The sequence below is a fragment of the Larimichthys crocea genome, chromosome VI (assembly GCF_000972845.2).
Source record: "Larimichthys crocea isolate SSNF chromosome VI, L_crocea_2.0, whole genome shotgun sequence".
Lineage (NCBI taxonomy): Eukaryota > Metazoa > Chordata > Actinopteri > Sciaenidae > Larimichthys > Larimichthys crocea.
In genome coordinates, this window is record NC_040016.1 from 20170601 (window position 1) to 20184932 (window position 14332).

Below are 14332 nucleotides of genomic sequence, written 5' to 3' on the forward strand. Positions count from 1 at the left end.
CTCTCAAGTACTATAAAAATATTCTATGTAAAATATTTTTTTTCACTTACAAAGTAGTTGTATGTGGTTTTTATCTGAGCTTTTTTGCCTGAAAACAGCTGCCTGATACTGCTTGAATGACAAGCTTTGTTTTTGCATAAAAACAAGAAGCACTGAGCTAAAAAATGATAAATTGCTCTGTAGAGTGGGTGTTCTGCTGACTTGACCCTACAAGTGACCTTGTTATGGTGTTTCATTTTAGGATATCCTTCAGGATCTCGGGCTCAGGTGTCAGACTCAAACGAAAAGGCATCACATCTCGTCAGTCAACTTAACACACAAAATCATAGCTGGTTTCTAGGGTCTTCTCGCAAATTCACAGGATTGCTGAGAATAGCTACAATTTTGTTGCTGTTTAGGCAAAATAAACAGACCAGAATAATACAAAATAATTAATATAATAATTTAGAAGGAAAAATGATTGTCTTTCTATGAACCCTTCATGGCGTTACTCATGACCTATAGCCAGCGTTGGCCAGCGGAGGGAGCTGTGAATAGCTTTATGAATTAGCAAAGTAGCCAACAGCTTTTACACGACACAGTGGTGTTGTTTAGTTAAACTGGTATAGCAAGCCACATATTTGTGGTTTTAATAAGAAATCGTTGTATTTCTGCCAATCTATTTCACTCGTTGAAAACTTCAGAAACCGTTCATCAACCGCAGGATGTTTTTACTATGATCACTGTTCAAACGTGATTCCGCCCACCTACACCGTCTTGAGCAATAGGTCTAATATCAAATAAGCTGTTTTTAGTGGGGTTTCTGAGTTTTCTTAGTTATGAATGTTTATTTTCACTCAGATTTTTTGGATGCTTAATGAGAGCTGTCTTTAATGTCATGTATGTTTTTTTTTTATTTCAAGCCACCTCTCCTGCTACTTTAAGATCTTCTGCACTAGTATTTTATTTGCTGTTGTTGGATTGCATATTCATGCTGTGTTTTTTCTCTGTTCTGGAAGGAGGCTGCCTACGAGGAAATACAGGAGCACCCCCAGCTGCCAGGATTCAGGAACTGCAGAGAAAACAATCTACACCACTGCCAGCTTTCCCACAAACAGCTCTTCTGCCTCACATGATGACTCCACTTACTCTACTGTGCAGGACACTTCACACCAACATCCCATCTACTCAACTGTCAATCACCCATCAGGACTTTTGAAAACCCTTCTATTCGACCCTAACAACCCACAACACACTGAAAAGTCCTGACAGTTTTCACTTTCATTCATTCTGACTTTACAAATCACAGGATTTAGACACAAGGAGTCACCAGTTCATCAACCACCGCCTCAAAAAGCACCACAGAATTAAACCTCTGAATGATATTTACTAAAAAAGTTAATATGATGACAGTGTGTAAAAAATACATCATTTTATTCAATAATCTGGCAGACTTTCAGCAACTGTAGCTATTTCTGATGTTGCTTTTGCTTTTTGCTGCATTGTGGTGTTATGGTCGTAAAATAGATATCTGTACATAAATAACTTAAATCTAGTCTAAAACCTAAAGTGCTCACACTCTTCTCTTGTCTTATTATCTTCAATTTTTTTTTTTTTTACACATTACGGCTTTATTTTCCTGTTTAGTGTATTCTCTAACACCGCTATAACCGAATACTATGAGAACATCATGAAAAAATCTGAATGAACGATGTTAATGTATTAATGTACAGTCTAAAACCATGTTTCAATGTAATGCAACATCTAGTTCTCTCGTCATTAAAAGATATTCTTATCATTTCTATTTTTACTTGTACTTTTTTTTCTTATGTCACATTTTATTTTAACATTGTTAAATCGCATCCTATAATTGATTTTACAAATTGGATGTGTTCATTGTCACACTCAATCCTAGTAGACCTCACATTTCCTCCCAGAGTTTCACGCTTCGATCAACAGATGGGAAATGTTATGTTTCTGCAAAATCACAAAATGTTGATAGTGAACATATCAGTCAAATCTTAACTGTCTTTAACATTTTGTTTTCTTTGAATTAGAATTAAATTAATTTGGGTATGCCAATACATTAATTGATAAATATATTCATAACTCATATTTAGTCCCAGTGACTTGAAGACAAAGACGTGTCAAATCAACCATTGAACACCCTGACCACATCCCTACAAGTTGTGTGCGCACAGTCACGTAGCACTTCTGCACAGGAAGAAAAGAGCTGCCATGGAACATAATCCAGGTAGAAATGACACTTTCTGACAAAACAAATAGAATATAGACCTAATTACTAGAACACAGTGTTGACTCACAATATCCTAAATTATATTCACAGATTGCTCTGCAATTAATTATTAGTACAAACAGTTCACAATAGATCAGTGAAAAACATTGAAGGCTTGATTTTCATTAAATTTAAAACTGTAAAGGTTTCAAATATGAGAGCTCATTACAGATAACGTAACTAACTTTGTAATCTGGGAGGTTTTGGGTGAAGCTGACGCAACTTACTTTGACTCAAATCAAACCACGTAATTAACTTATCTGTCTTCATAGTGCTAATCAACAATTTATGATTATCGAAGAAATTTTCAGCTATCCAAGTGTGAAAATACTGACAATAAATAACACAGAAACTATTTGGTGAAATTTGCACAGTTCATATCTTATTATGGGCTGGGACATACCCAAAAGTGATGCTTAATGCTGCATGATCACAGCAACATGCATCAAGTGTGATAGTTCATTTTGTTCATGATGACCAGGACTGTTTTATGTTGACTGACAGCAAGCTAGACCATCGGTTCATGTACAAGCTGTTAGAGTTGTGAGAAAAAATATCAGTGAGGTGAAAAATATAGAAGGTAGTCAGTAGACCGGAAGTGGATATTGCATGGATAACTATTATATCATCTCAGGAGACTCTGCCGTGCAGATGCTGAAGATAATCATCGAATAAACAGGGCACTGACAGTGAGTAACAGAGTCACATATTTTACTGAGGATTTTCAAAATGAGGACTCTTCTTCTGCTTCTCCTCTCACTTGACAGGTTAAAACATTATATTGCCTGATTCCTGATACTAGATACTTATAAATACATTATTTGGTGTAGTTTCAGCTACTTTTGCTGGTCTCATTAACAGTCTTACTGATTCAAAATAAAACCAACAGGGTCAAAAATCAGTTCTTATTTAAATACAGATATTCTTGCTTCTCACTGTGAATAATTCATCCAACGCGGCAGTGACACAACCTGTAGTCGTTTATAAAAGGTCACTGCACAGGTTGGATTTGTCATTTCATGTAAATATGAAGCTATCGGGGCTGAATTGATTATAAAATATAGCCTGTTGATGAAAAATACAGGCATTAAGTTTTTTTTATTTCTTCCTGCAAACATGGGTCGCTAATATTCAACAAATTCAACAAGAATTCAGACTTACTTAAACGAAAGTGAAGGTGAAAGTTAACATACAGCTTTTCTTAGCCAGTTTTTTTTTTTTAAAACCCGATGTTCAGGTGCAAGAGGAAACTCATGAATACTATTAATATATTTACATTATTACTGCAGTAAGAGTGGCAGAAATATTCTGGATCTGTTCTATATGTGAAGGTTAGAGCAGGATGATTAGTGTTGATCAGTTATAAAGTTGTTTTACAGTTTGTTGGTCTCATTCTCAACTTATCCGAGACTAACGGCCTGTTGCTGATATCATGAGATGATGAAAAGTCAAATAATAAATAATAAAAATATGATAGTCAAAAACGATCAAGACTGATCAGTTCAGATCATCACAGCTATAAAATAACACAGAGGGGTGGTTTTACTCAGCATTACTGTCATACAATGTCATAAAAGAAGTCCAAAACAGTTTCAACACAAAATAATTTCAAATACAGTTGATACTAGTTTAGACTACTGCAGCTCCAGGATTGTTTGAGTATCTGACATGATGTGAACTTTTGTCTGTCTGATCTACAGGTTGTGAGGCTGTGTCTAATGTGAAGGGATGCCGAGACGGATGGGTTGAATTCACCTGCAACTATCCAGAACAAAATGGGAAAGATAATATAACATATTCCAGTATTGATGTAATTAAATCTAGAAAAAGTTCTAAAAACAATGAGTGGGAAACCACCGACAGTGTTTCCCTGTACCGTGATACAAACAATAAAAAAGTCAGAGTGCTCATTAAAAAACTTAAACAGGAAGACTTTGCAGAATACCAGTGTGAAGAGCAGGGGTCAGACTTCGACACAGTAAAACTGGACAAAGGTAAGAGACGTGTATTTTTAATGAACTCATGTAATGTAATCATAAAATGTTTTTGATCTACATTCACAAACCATAAACTCACGCAGTAGGTCCTCGCCATGTTACAGTAGCCCAGAACAGACAAACTAAACACTGTCTCCAGATACGACGTCATGTTTTTCCTGAGTTATTTCCTTCTGAGTCATTATGTCTTCAGGTAAACAGACACGTAGAAATAGAAACTAATCTGCCAAAATGAACCAAACAAAGAGCACAGCCTCGGAGACCGACAGGGAATAATGTTATAATTATTCACAGACTTTCCTGATGGAAAGAGAAGTAGCAAACCGCTTACTGTCATTAGCTCAGTCAGCCCTGCAGCTAACAGAACTGACCAGGCAAGAAACCTGTTATGTACATAATAATTCTCATTTTGAAAGGCAATAAAGAAATAAAGTTTACTCACTTACTTACAGTTTGCATCTTCAACTTTTCTATTTGCAGACAGAGTTGGCTGCAAGGGAGAATTTATTCAAACTGTGTACAGAACAGCTAAAACCACCATCACATGTAATTATCCCAGAGATGAGTCCGATGTCCTGTTTTTCTGCAAAGAGAACAAAATCACCTGTGAGGACAACTTATCTGAATCTTCTCCAAAGTCAAACGAGACATTCACTCTCACAAAAACCAACACAAGCTTCACCGTGTCCATCAGTAAAGTGTCCTCACATCATGCTGGTGTCTACTGGTGTGGAGTAAAGTCAAATGAAGGAAGTTACCGAGCTGGATTCAGAAAAATACAACTACAAGTTAAAGGTGAGTCTGACACATTTGATACTTTTAGGTTTGATTTACTCACACAAATAATTAAAGTCTGTGTAAAGGCAATTCCATGTTTTCTTTCAAAACACAATAAATATGTTGGAAAATAGTTGCTGAAAACACGTGAAAAGACTTTGAACAATACATTACTGAAATGTGGAGTTAGAGGTTCAAACAGTTTTTCACCAGTTTTTAGTCCAGGATTTTTTGGGCGGTCCTAAAAGGAGACCGTGTGACATCACGTGGTGACCACCCGGCCCTTGGTGCAACGGTATAAATCCCTTCAGTGTAACCCCCAACGGGAGACACCTGCCTGGGTCTGAACAACTGCCGGGTGCTGCTGGTGACCCCCCACCCTCAAATTTGGCTGGGTGGTTAATAACACTTTCTTCTTCGGTCTGACAAACTCAAAGCACATTTATTTTGACTTTACACAGACTTTAATGTGTATCTGAAATATGCTGTTCATACACACACACATTCTGTCTGTCTGCAGATATTAGAAACTTCACAAGCTCTCTAACTATTGGACAGAATTTTACATACTGGTGTGCATATCCATTTGGTACTCCGATGAAAAAATTCATCTGTAAGGGAGAAGATCCATCTATATGTGAACCTCTAGTGAACACCATGCAGCTCAACAAGAACACTGGGAGGTTTTCCATGGAGGATGACAGAAACAAAAACATCACCATAACAGTGAGAGAAGTAACAACAGACGACACTGGGACATACTGGTGTGGAGCAAAAAGTACTGACAACAAACACAGTAACACATTCTTCCACAGATTCTCGATGATTGTAGGTGAGTCATGTTATTTAATTAATTATTTATTTCAGCTGACTCTGATCAGATTTTAGGACGGTAACTGCATGAAAGGAAATCTACTGTAATTCTTGATTACTACTGAAGTCTTTAATAAATAATATTAAATCTCAAATCACATCTGGTGTTTCTTCAGCCCAGTCTACGACTACTTCAGCATCTGCTGAGAACAATGGTAAAAGAGCATGTTTGATATCTTAAACCTTCTGCTGCAGAAAAGCAACAGGAGTCTGTCTTTCAAACAGCAAAAAGGAAATAAGTATTTGGTTAATACACACTACACAACATGCTCTTTGTGCTGCCTATTAGAGTTACAACAGTGGTTTCAGCTATGCACCAGTATGGTGTTATATGAAAAATTCCTGTCATGTGGGAAATCAAAAGTTTTAAACTAGTTCATCAGTTATATTACCCAGCACAACTATTTAACATAAACCTTTTACACAGCAGACATTTTACAGTGAAATCACACTGAACCTGTTACAGTTCAGTCAAAGGAGCAAACGCCCTGAAATAAGTGTCAAGGATGCAGCTAATACGATCATTATTAGAGTACGGGTTTGATATAAATGCCAAATTTTATTTGTAATTTCCCAGCACCAACACCAACACAAACACCCACATCTGGTGTTTCTTCAGCCCAGTCTACGACTACTTCAACATCTGCTGAGAACAATGGTAAGAGAGCATGTTTGATATCTTAAAGCTTCTGCTGCAGAAGAGCAACAGGAGTCTGTCTTTCAAACAGCAAGAAGGAAATAAGGTATGCGGTTAATAGAATTTTCCTCTCATGCTACACGAACATGCTCTTCGTGCTGCCTATTAGAGTTACAACAGTGGTTTTAGCTAAAAAATAAAATTAAAAAAAGGTGTTATATGTGGGAAATCAAAAGTTTTAAGCTGGTTCATCAGTTATATCACCCAGCACAACTATTTAACATAAACCTTTTTTACAGCAGACATTTTACAGTGAAATTACACTGAACCTGTTACAGTTCTGTCAAAGGAGCAAACGCCCTGAAATAAGTGTCATGGATGCAGCTAATACGATCATTAGAGTACGGGTTTGATATAAATGCCAAATTTTATTTGTAATTTCCCATCCTTCGATAAAACATTGTGAATTAATTTATTCATGTCTAACTTCAATGTTCCTCTGTTTGCTTTCAGTACAAACATCACGACCAACAACACCACCACCAGCACCAACACCAACACAGACATCAACACCAACACCCACATCTGGTGTTTCTTCAGCCCAGTCTACGACTACTTCAACATCTGCTGAGAACAATGGTAAGAGAGCATGTTTGATATCTTAAAACTTCTGCTGCAGAAGAACAACAGGAGGACGAAGACGTTCACGTTTACATTTTAATATTTCAATTTGTGACAAATTTAAATTCCTCAGCACAGACACTTCTGGATGATAATGACATGTATCGACCTTTTTAAAAAAAATTGTGAATATTTTTGTTGTCGTGTTGTTTATCTTGCAGGCGGCTCTTGGCTCTTGACTGTCTGTGTAGGTGTGCTGCTGGTGCTGTTTGTGCTCATTTTGTTCTTCATCTACAAACGTAAGTTGTTAACAGATCACTGAACAGGAAACACAACAACCACAACCACAACATCACATCTTTAAGAGATGGGATGTGTCACACATACTGTATGACTTTTATTAGTGCCTAGACATGACCGCCTTATGTGTGAAGGTTGATTTTTTTCTGACTAGTTATCAGCACACAGTAGAAGGCTCCATACGTGATGATATGAGAGTGCATTAGTGCACATATAGTGATAGTTAACCTGCACATTTGTTGAAAACTTTCCACTTTGAGATTACAGCAAAGACGAGTCTTAGAAGAGTGTTGTTAAAAGAAGAGGTGATGAACATGTCGCAGCTTTTTTGTAACATGTTCCTGGCATGAAATTCAAAACGGGCTTTTTATTTTAAAATTTCTCAGTTTCATTAATTAAGAAGTTGTCAGTATTTTCCACATCATCACATTTTGTTTGTATTCACATTTTACTCAGGGGGACAACTTTTTTGAAAATAGGGTTGTAGTTTCTGGTATACACTGGCAATAATATATATCTATATTCAAAGTATAAAAAACAATTTATTTTTAAACAATTTGTTTATTTTTCTTTTGTTCTCTTCCATCTTGTTCTGACAGGATTCTCACATTCAAAAAACGCAAGAAATGAAGCAGCAGCACAGAACATCAGAGAGGTTAGTGCATTAACCTGTGGCGCTGTGTGTGGTGGCACTGCATAGGTGGTGATTATATTATAGGGGAAATTCACAGATTACTGATATGGTGACAGATTTAGGGGATTTCTGATGTGGAATAAAAATAGACCTTTTTAGGTGGATTTTGCACTGACATGACTAGTACTCCGAAGGCTGATTTCTTAAACAAATAATAAACTTTATTAAAGAATATTGCACTGAAAACCTAAATCTACAACAGCTTTCTAACTATGTAGTTATGGATCTTATGCACCTAAAAGTAAGCATCTCTTTCTATTTGTAAAATTAAACTCTGCGTAGTTATGCTTGGACATCTATTATGCATTTAATTCTGCAAACCAATCGTAAAAAATCTGTGTTGTCCCACAAACCAAAACCTCCCTGCTCTCACTCAATCTGCCTGCTGGAGCTGATAGAAACAGACATTTATTAAGTGTGCCTGCAAGCCAAATTCTTACAACTGTTTTCCTTATTTAACAAACAAACACAAAATACAACAGAACACCTTCTGAATTCAAGGTCTCTCTTTTTCAGAACAATATACTGTAAATCCTTAATTCACAAAGTGAGATGTCGAAGAAGTCTGGTCTTTTTTTGTTTATGCTTAATAGGACACTTCTCTGCTTGCCTCAGTTCACTCTGCTGCAGATTTGCCACATTTTATCTGCATTATATATCAGGAAAAAAAATGTTTTTATGTCAGCACATATCAGACAACATGCACATATGTGCTGATACCAAAATGCCTGATAGCATCGACCAGTTTGATAAAGTAAACACAAGGACAAATTTTACATTTTTGAGTTTACACAGATATAGGCTACTTCGGACAAGTCCAGACTATAGTTGTTTTTTCACACATGCTTTGATGTTTCACACTGCGGTAAAGGTGTTCCCAACTATACTATAATGAACACATTTTGTAAGGACAGTGTTTAATGTTAAGATTGTACAGGATTTGTTCAGACTGTATTTTTTATCATCCCCTGGAAGGTTAATGACTACGAGGAATTAGAGGAGCACGTCCATAATGGAAACTCAGGAAATGCCACTGCCAACTGTTCCACAGATCCCTCTGGCTCACTGCATTATGCGACAATCAACTTTCAGAAGCACTCTAGCAAAGCTGGTGGTAGGAAGGCAGTGATCCTCAAACCCAGCTTATCTGCCTGTGAATATTCAACTGTGAAGTGCAGCCAAAGTCCAACTTACTATAATGTCAACAGCTATTTAGAGCACCCTCTCTACTCAACAGTCAAAAAACAGAAAACAACAGAAAGAGTTTATATGGTTTAAAGCAAAGATTTTATTGTCATTTCTGTTATTTTACACTCTGCAAGTGCTTGCTTATGGTGGAATTGTTCGGTCTCTGTAGATAATATTACAAAGAGTACGGTTAGACCTGCTCTGTGTGGAAGTATCATGAGATCAGGGGTGCACCGAAATGAAGATTTTCGGCCGAAACCAAATAAAAATTAAATGGTTGGCCGAATACCGAAACCGAATATGAAATGCGGTTGTTAAATTTTTCACTATTTTTTTTTACTATTGTATAAATAGCCTAGAATAAATTTGTAGACATGTTTTTTCAAAGAAAGTAAATGTTTATTTAATATCCTTCAAATATTCCAGTAGAATTTCCAGTTAGTATAATTATTATTTCATTTATACTGTTAGAAAGCCCGTGTTGTTTTAATCACTGTTAATTTGTTCTTGAAAGGAATACTATTTAGTTTTATTATATTTCCGGTGAATTTCCATTTTTCCCACGTTCCTGAACGCATCATAGTCATTCCGACGGTCAGTGAACGCACCTCACATGTGTGAGACGCTGTAGTTTAGAGAGAAGTATATAGCTTCGCTAAAGAGCAGTGTATGATGTATTTCTTGCCTGTTTTTCCTATATCCTGCATCATGGGTTTATTGTGTGTGAATGAGAAAAGAATCAGCAACCCTGGCCAGATCACCGCGCACGTTGTTTCATTGCATCAATTGCGTCACGCCACTATTCAGCCTTACTGGCATTTTTTGCAATATTCAGCCGAATACTTTTGGTTGCCGAATATTCGATGCATCCCTACATGAGATAAACTTTTGTTATGATTTGACGCTATATAAATCAAATTAAATTGAATACCTTATATTATTATTATCAGATGATAAGTAAAAAAGAAATATATATTTGATGTTTCGATGTTTTACCTCAACGTTACAGTTTGACTAACAGTAACATTGCTCTAGGGATGGCAATACTCAACTGTCATTTGCTCAGTCCCTTATTATGATCAAGACTGAAATATTTCATCAACTGTATGATGGATTGTCATTGTCTTCAAGACTATGAATCCCAATGTTGTTTGTGATCCTTTTACGCCACCTGAGGTTCATGTTTGTGGTTTTGAGTGAAATATATTTGAGTGAAACTGCCATGAAATTTAGTTTAGACATTTATGTCCACTTGAATTGTAACAAATTCAGTGTCATCATGAGGTATAATTTGTCCAGTTCTTCATAACTGTATGAAGTATTAGACAAAGTGTGGGTTATTCATAGCATTCTCTTCACGTAGGGCTACATTTCTTTTTGCTTTGATGCCATCTTCTGGTAGTATCAAGACTCAAACTGTGGGAGACGCTAATGTAGCATGCTGAACATCAGACCAAAAGTTTCCACATTACCACAATTTCCTGTTGTTTAGTGATACCTGCTATGACATATACATATAACCCTGTCCCTGACAACTGTCATGTCACTTACGCTTATCACATCTGTTTGCTATGTTAGTGAGGGTCCTGGTTTAATTAAAGAGTGTATGGCAAAGCATGGATTCTGGTGTTCTAGCTATAAAACAGTATACACCATGTTCAATGTTATGTGACATCTAGTTGTTTCATCATTAAAAGATTATTCTTAATCATTTCTATTTTTATTTGTACTTTTATTCTTACTGTTGTACAGTTTGCCAATATTACAAGCTTAGCAATCATATGAATTCCTATTAGGGAGAAAGGATGATTTCATGATGATGGAATATAGTGGACATGATCACATGCTAAAACAATTATAACTGTATATGCATCTCCTCTTCTGTGTTCTTGTTGTACATATTATATGTATTTTGGTCGTTTTATATGCATGGATTAAAGAAAAAAAAATCTTTTGACTGAATTTTTTTCGAGCTGCAGCAAGATGTTAGAGGTAACGTTACTTGACACGTGCTAAAGAAAATAAGTCACTCACAACCACTCTAATGCAGACATCAAGTTTAAATATTTGACCAACAGTGTTTTACAGGAGGATGCTTTAAAGAGCTGTTCTATTCACACTTTTCTTTATAGTCTTATCAATGTAATTTTTAAACTATGAAATCAAACTGATACTTTTTTTTTTTATTCTTTCAAATAATCAATCATCTACAGAACTTCAGTACGTTCTTTTTCTACTTCTTCTCACCATCATTATCGTTAATTATTATTATTATTAATTAGGGATGAGCGATATGGCACGCTGGCTGTCTAATCATCGAACACAAATCAAATGAAACGTCTTCGTGTCATTATTTTGCGGTGTAAATTGCGAGTTGGACTCAGATTTAGAAACTGGTACATGAAATGAACAAAGTGAGAACACACACAGGTAGATTATCAGAGTTTAGTCCGTGAATCCACCTGAATAGTCTCTGCTTCACGGACATTTCAGGCTATCTGTAGAGGTTTGATCTGAGTGTCTGATTGGCAGCCGGAGTGTGAGGAAAGAGCTCCTCACTGACCGGCGTATCTGCTCCGCCTCTCACCATGTTTGTCAATATGCGTGTTGGGCTGCGAGTGTGTCGCCCCCATTCATACGTCATCAATGGGAATTTATCATTTTTATCGTGGGATGACATATTCTTACCGCGGGGAACTTTTTTGACGATATGTCGTTGATGACGATATATCGTCAACAACGATACATCCCTATTATTAATAATAATATTTTCCAGTTTCCAGTTAGCCTCTTATCATTTAACAGAAAAATACATCAAACAAACAGCATTGGGATTAAATAACAATAAGAGCAACTTTTGCAGCCTTGTGAAAAGTTTCAGTGAGCTCTCACCTTTCTGCCATCCCTACCATACTGTTATTAATCAAAGAAGCTCTGAGGCTTTACATTTATTATACATGTGATAATACAGATTTCAGCATAGGTAGAATCAGGCTACATTCATGATTTTGTACAGTCATACTAATCAAAAAAAAAATTCTTATTCATTATCATTATAAAGTTTCAGGGGATTTATGTAACCATGGTAACTCAGGGTGCTAGAGGGGAGGGAGAGACGCTGAATGAAGCCGTTTACACAAAGTCCACGCTATAGCTGTTATTTCACACATGTAGCACACAACAGGAGACTCTCGGAGCGCCGATGCTCCGTGTTTAGATCCCGTCATCTGTGGGTCATTATACTGGCACTGGTCATGTAAGCACACGCTGTAAACGATACCATTGGCTGTAGAGTGCGACAATCTGCCAATAAAAATCAGCCATCAGTCAACACTTTTTTGTTCTTCTCCGATCTACATTGAACTTATAAGTCACCTCTGTGAAGTCTGAATGACGGAAATTCGTCGTAGCAACGGAGAATTTTAATCCATGTATATGTCTTCAATAAAAACAGCTTTATTTTTAATATATTTCAATTATTGTTCTATTTTTGTTTACCGTTGCATTCTATAATGTGTTTTTTATCGCACAAAACAGAAAGACCCCCTGACACTTAACAACCACAGCATATCTCTCACACTTCCTCCTCAAAGTTTCACACTTTGATCAATAGAATGAGGAACTGTTAACGTTTCTGCAAAGTCACAAAATGTTGATGGTGAACATATCGGTCAAAGCTTAACTGACCTTAACATTTGGTTTTGTCCACAGTGACTTGAAAAATAATACGTCAAAGAACCATTATACACCCTGACCACATCCCTGCAGCTTGTGTGTGTACATACACGCAGCACTTCCTGCACAGGAAGAAAAGGCTTATTTTGAGAACGGTAGCACAACTAACTTTGTGAAGCTGACAGCAACTTTGATCTCACAACAACAATATTGCAACAAAGATTTACTTTGACTTAAATCAAATTATGTAATTAACTTCTCTGACTTCATAAGGGTCAAAGGTCAACACCTAGAATGTGAATAGTTACTGACAATAAATGACACAAACAACTATTTGGTGAAATCTTCAAGGAAGGATAGGATGACTACATTAATGTTTAACACTGTCATTGTCTAATTTACCTTTTTAACAGATCACCTTCAGATGTGTTGGAAAAACAAATTTTTATTTTTAGCTCCAGAGATAAGCTCCTCTAGTTCCATACTTCCTGGAACTTTTAAGTCAAAGGTACTGACTACTTCACACAGAAACATGAGACAATCTGTAGGTGTCTCACCATAGCTAAATCAACAGTTAAAGACATTACATTGCTACTAACAAGATGCTTACGTATGGACATGCATGCCTGTTGCTTCAGTTAGGTTTTCCCTAACCCCACCGCTGGGTGGTGGTTTGATACTTGGTGTTTCCTGTGTTGTGTTGAGCAAGTAACCCCTCACAGCTCCAGAGTTTATTTACGATATTATAGCTTAAAGGTCCAATGTGTAAGATTCAGGGGGTCTATTTACAGCATATGGCAGACATAGAATACAATATTCATAAATATGATACCTTTATATCTAGACACCTTAGCCCCCTTCCATGAAGCTTGTCATGTTGAACCACCATGTTTCTACAGTTGCCCAGAACAGACCCACCCCTCAGGGGTGCTCCAGGGCTCAGGGCTGCGATTAACTTGTATGGCTTCCCATATCACTGCTATGCAGATGACACTAAGCTCTATCGGTCATCGTTCACTGTCAGGCTCTACAACACCTGCACCACCTCATCATGTTGTAGTTTCTGTTCCTGTCTCTACCCACTAATGATCACCATGGCTGTATTATTATTTTTATTCTTATTATCTGTACTTATATTTCCATTCCGATTACTTACAATGTACAATATTATTCATACAATGGTCACTTTACCTTACAATATTATTTATATCATGGCCACTCATTTTTGCATTATTATTTATATCATGGTCACTTTACATTTGCATTATTTATATCATGGTTTCTTTACCTTACAT

General features: G+C 36.6%; 2 protein-coding genes across 13 annotated transcripts in view; one reads left to right on the forward strand and one right to left on the reverse strand.

Moving 5' to 3' along the window:
• LOC113745848 (CMRF35-like molecule 8) overlaps positions 1-9714 on the forward strand; it is a 16275-nt gene extending 6561 nt beyond the window's left edge. The window contains exons 2-9 of one of the 2 annotated variants that reach the window (XM_027279241.1): positions 4116-4269; positions 4753-5067; positions 5570-5881; positions 6542-6580; positions 7106-7198; positions 7402-7479; positions 8080-8135; positions 9150-9709. In XM_027279241.1, the coding sequence (XP_027135042.1) occupies positions 4116-4269; positions 4753-5067; positions 5570-5881; positions 6542-6580; positions 7106-7198; positions 7402-7479; positions 8080-8135; positions 9150-9452 (1350 nt within the window). In that variant the 3' untranslated portion in view covers positions 9453-9709. Of the gene's footprint in view, positions 1-4115; positions 4270-4752; positions 5068-5569; positions 5882-6541; positions 6581-7072; positions 7199-7401; positions 7480-8079; positions 8136-9149 lie in introns of both variants that reach the window. The other variant, XM_027279240.1, reaches the window with a different exon arrangement.
• The window catches only part of angpt4 (angiopoietin 4), a 158404-nt gene that overhangs the window by 131215 nt on the left and 12857 nt on the right, over positions 1-14332 (reverse strand). The window lies entirely within an intron of this gene.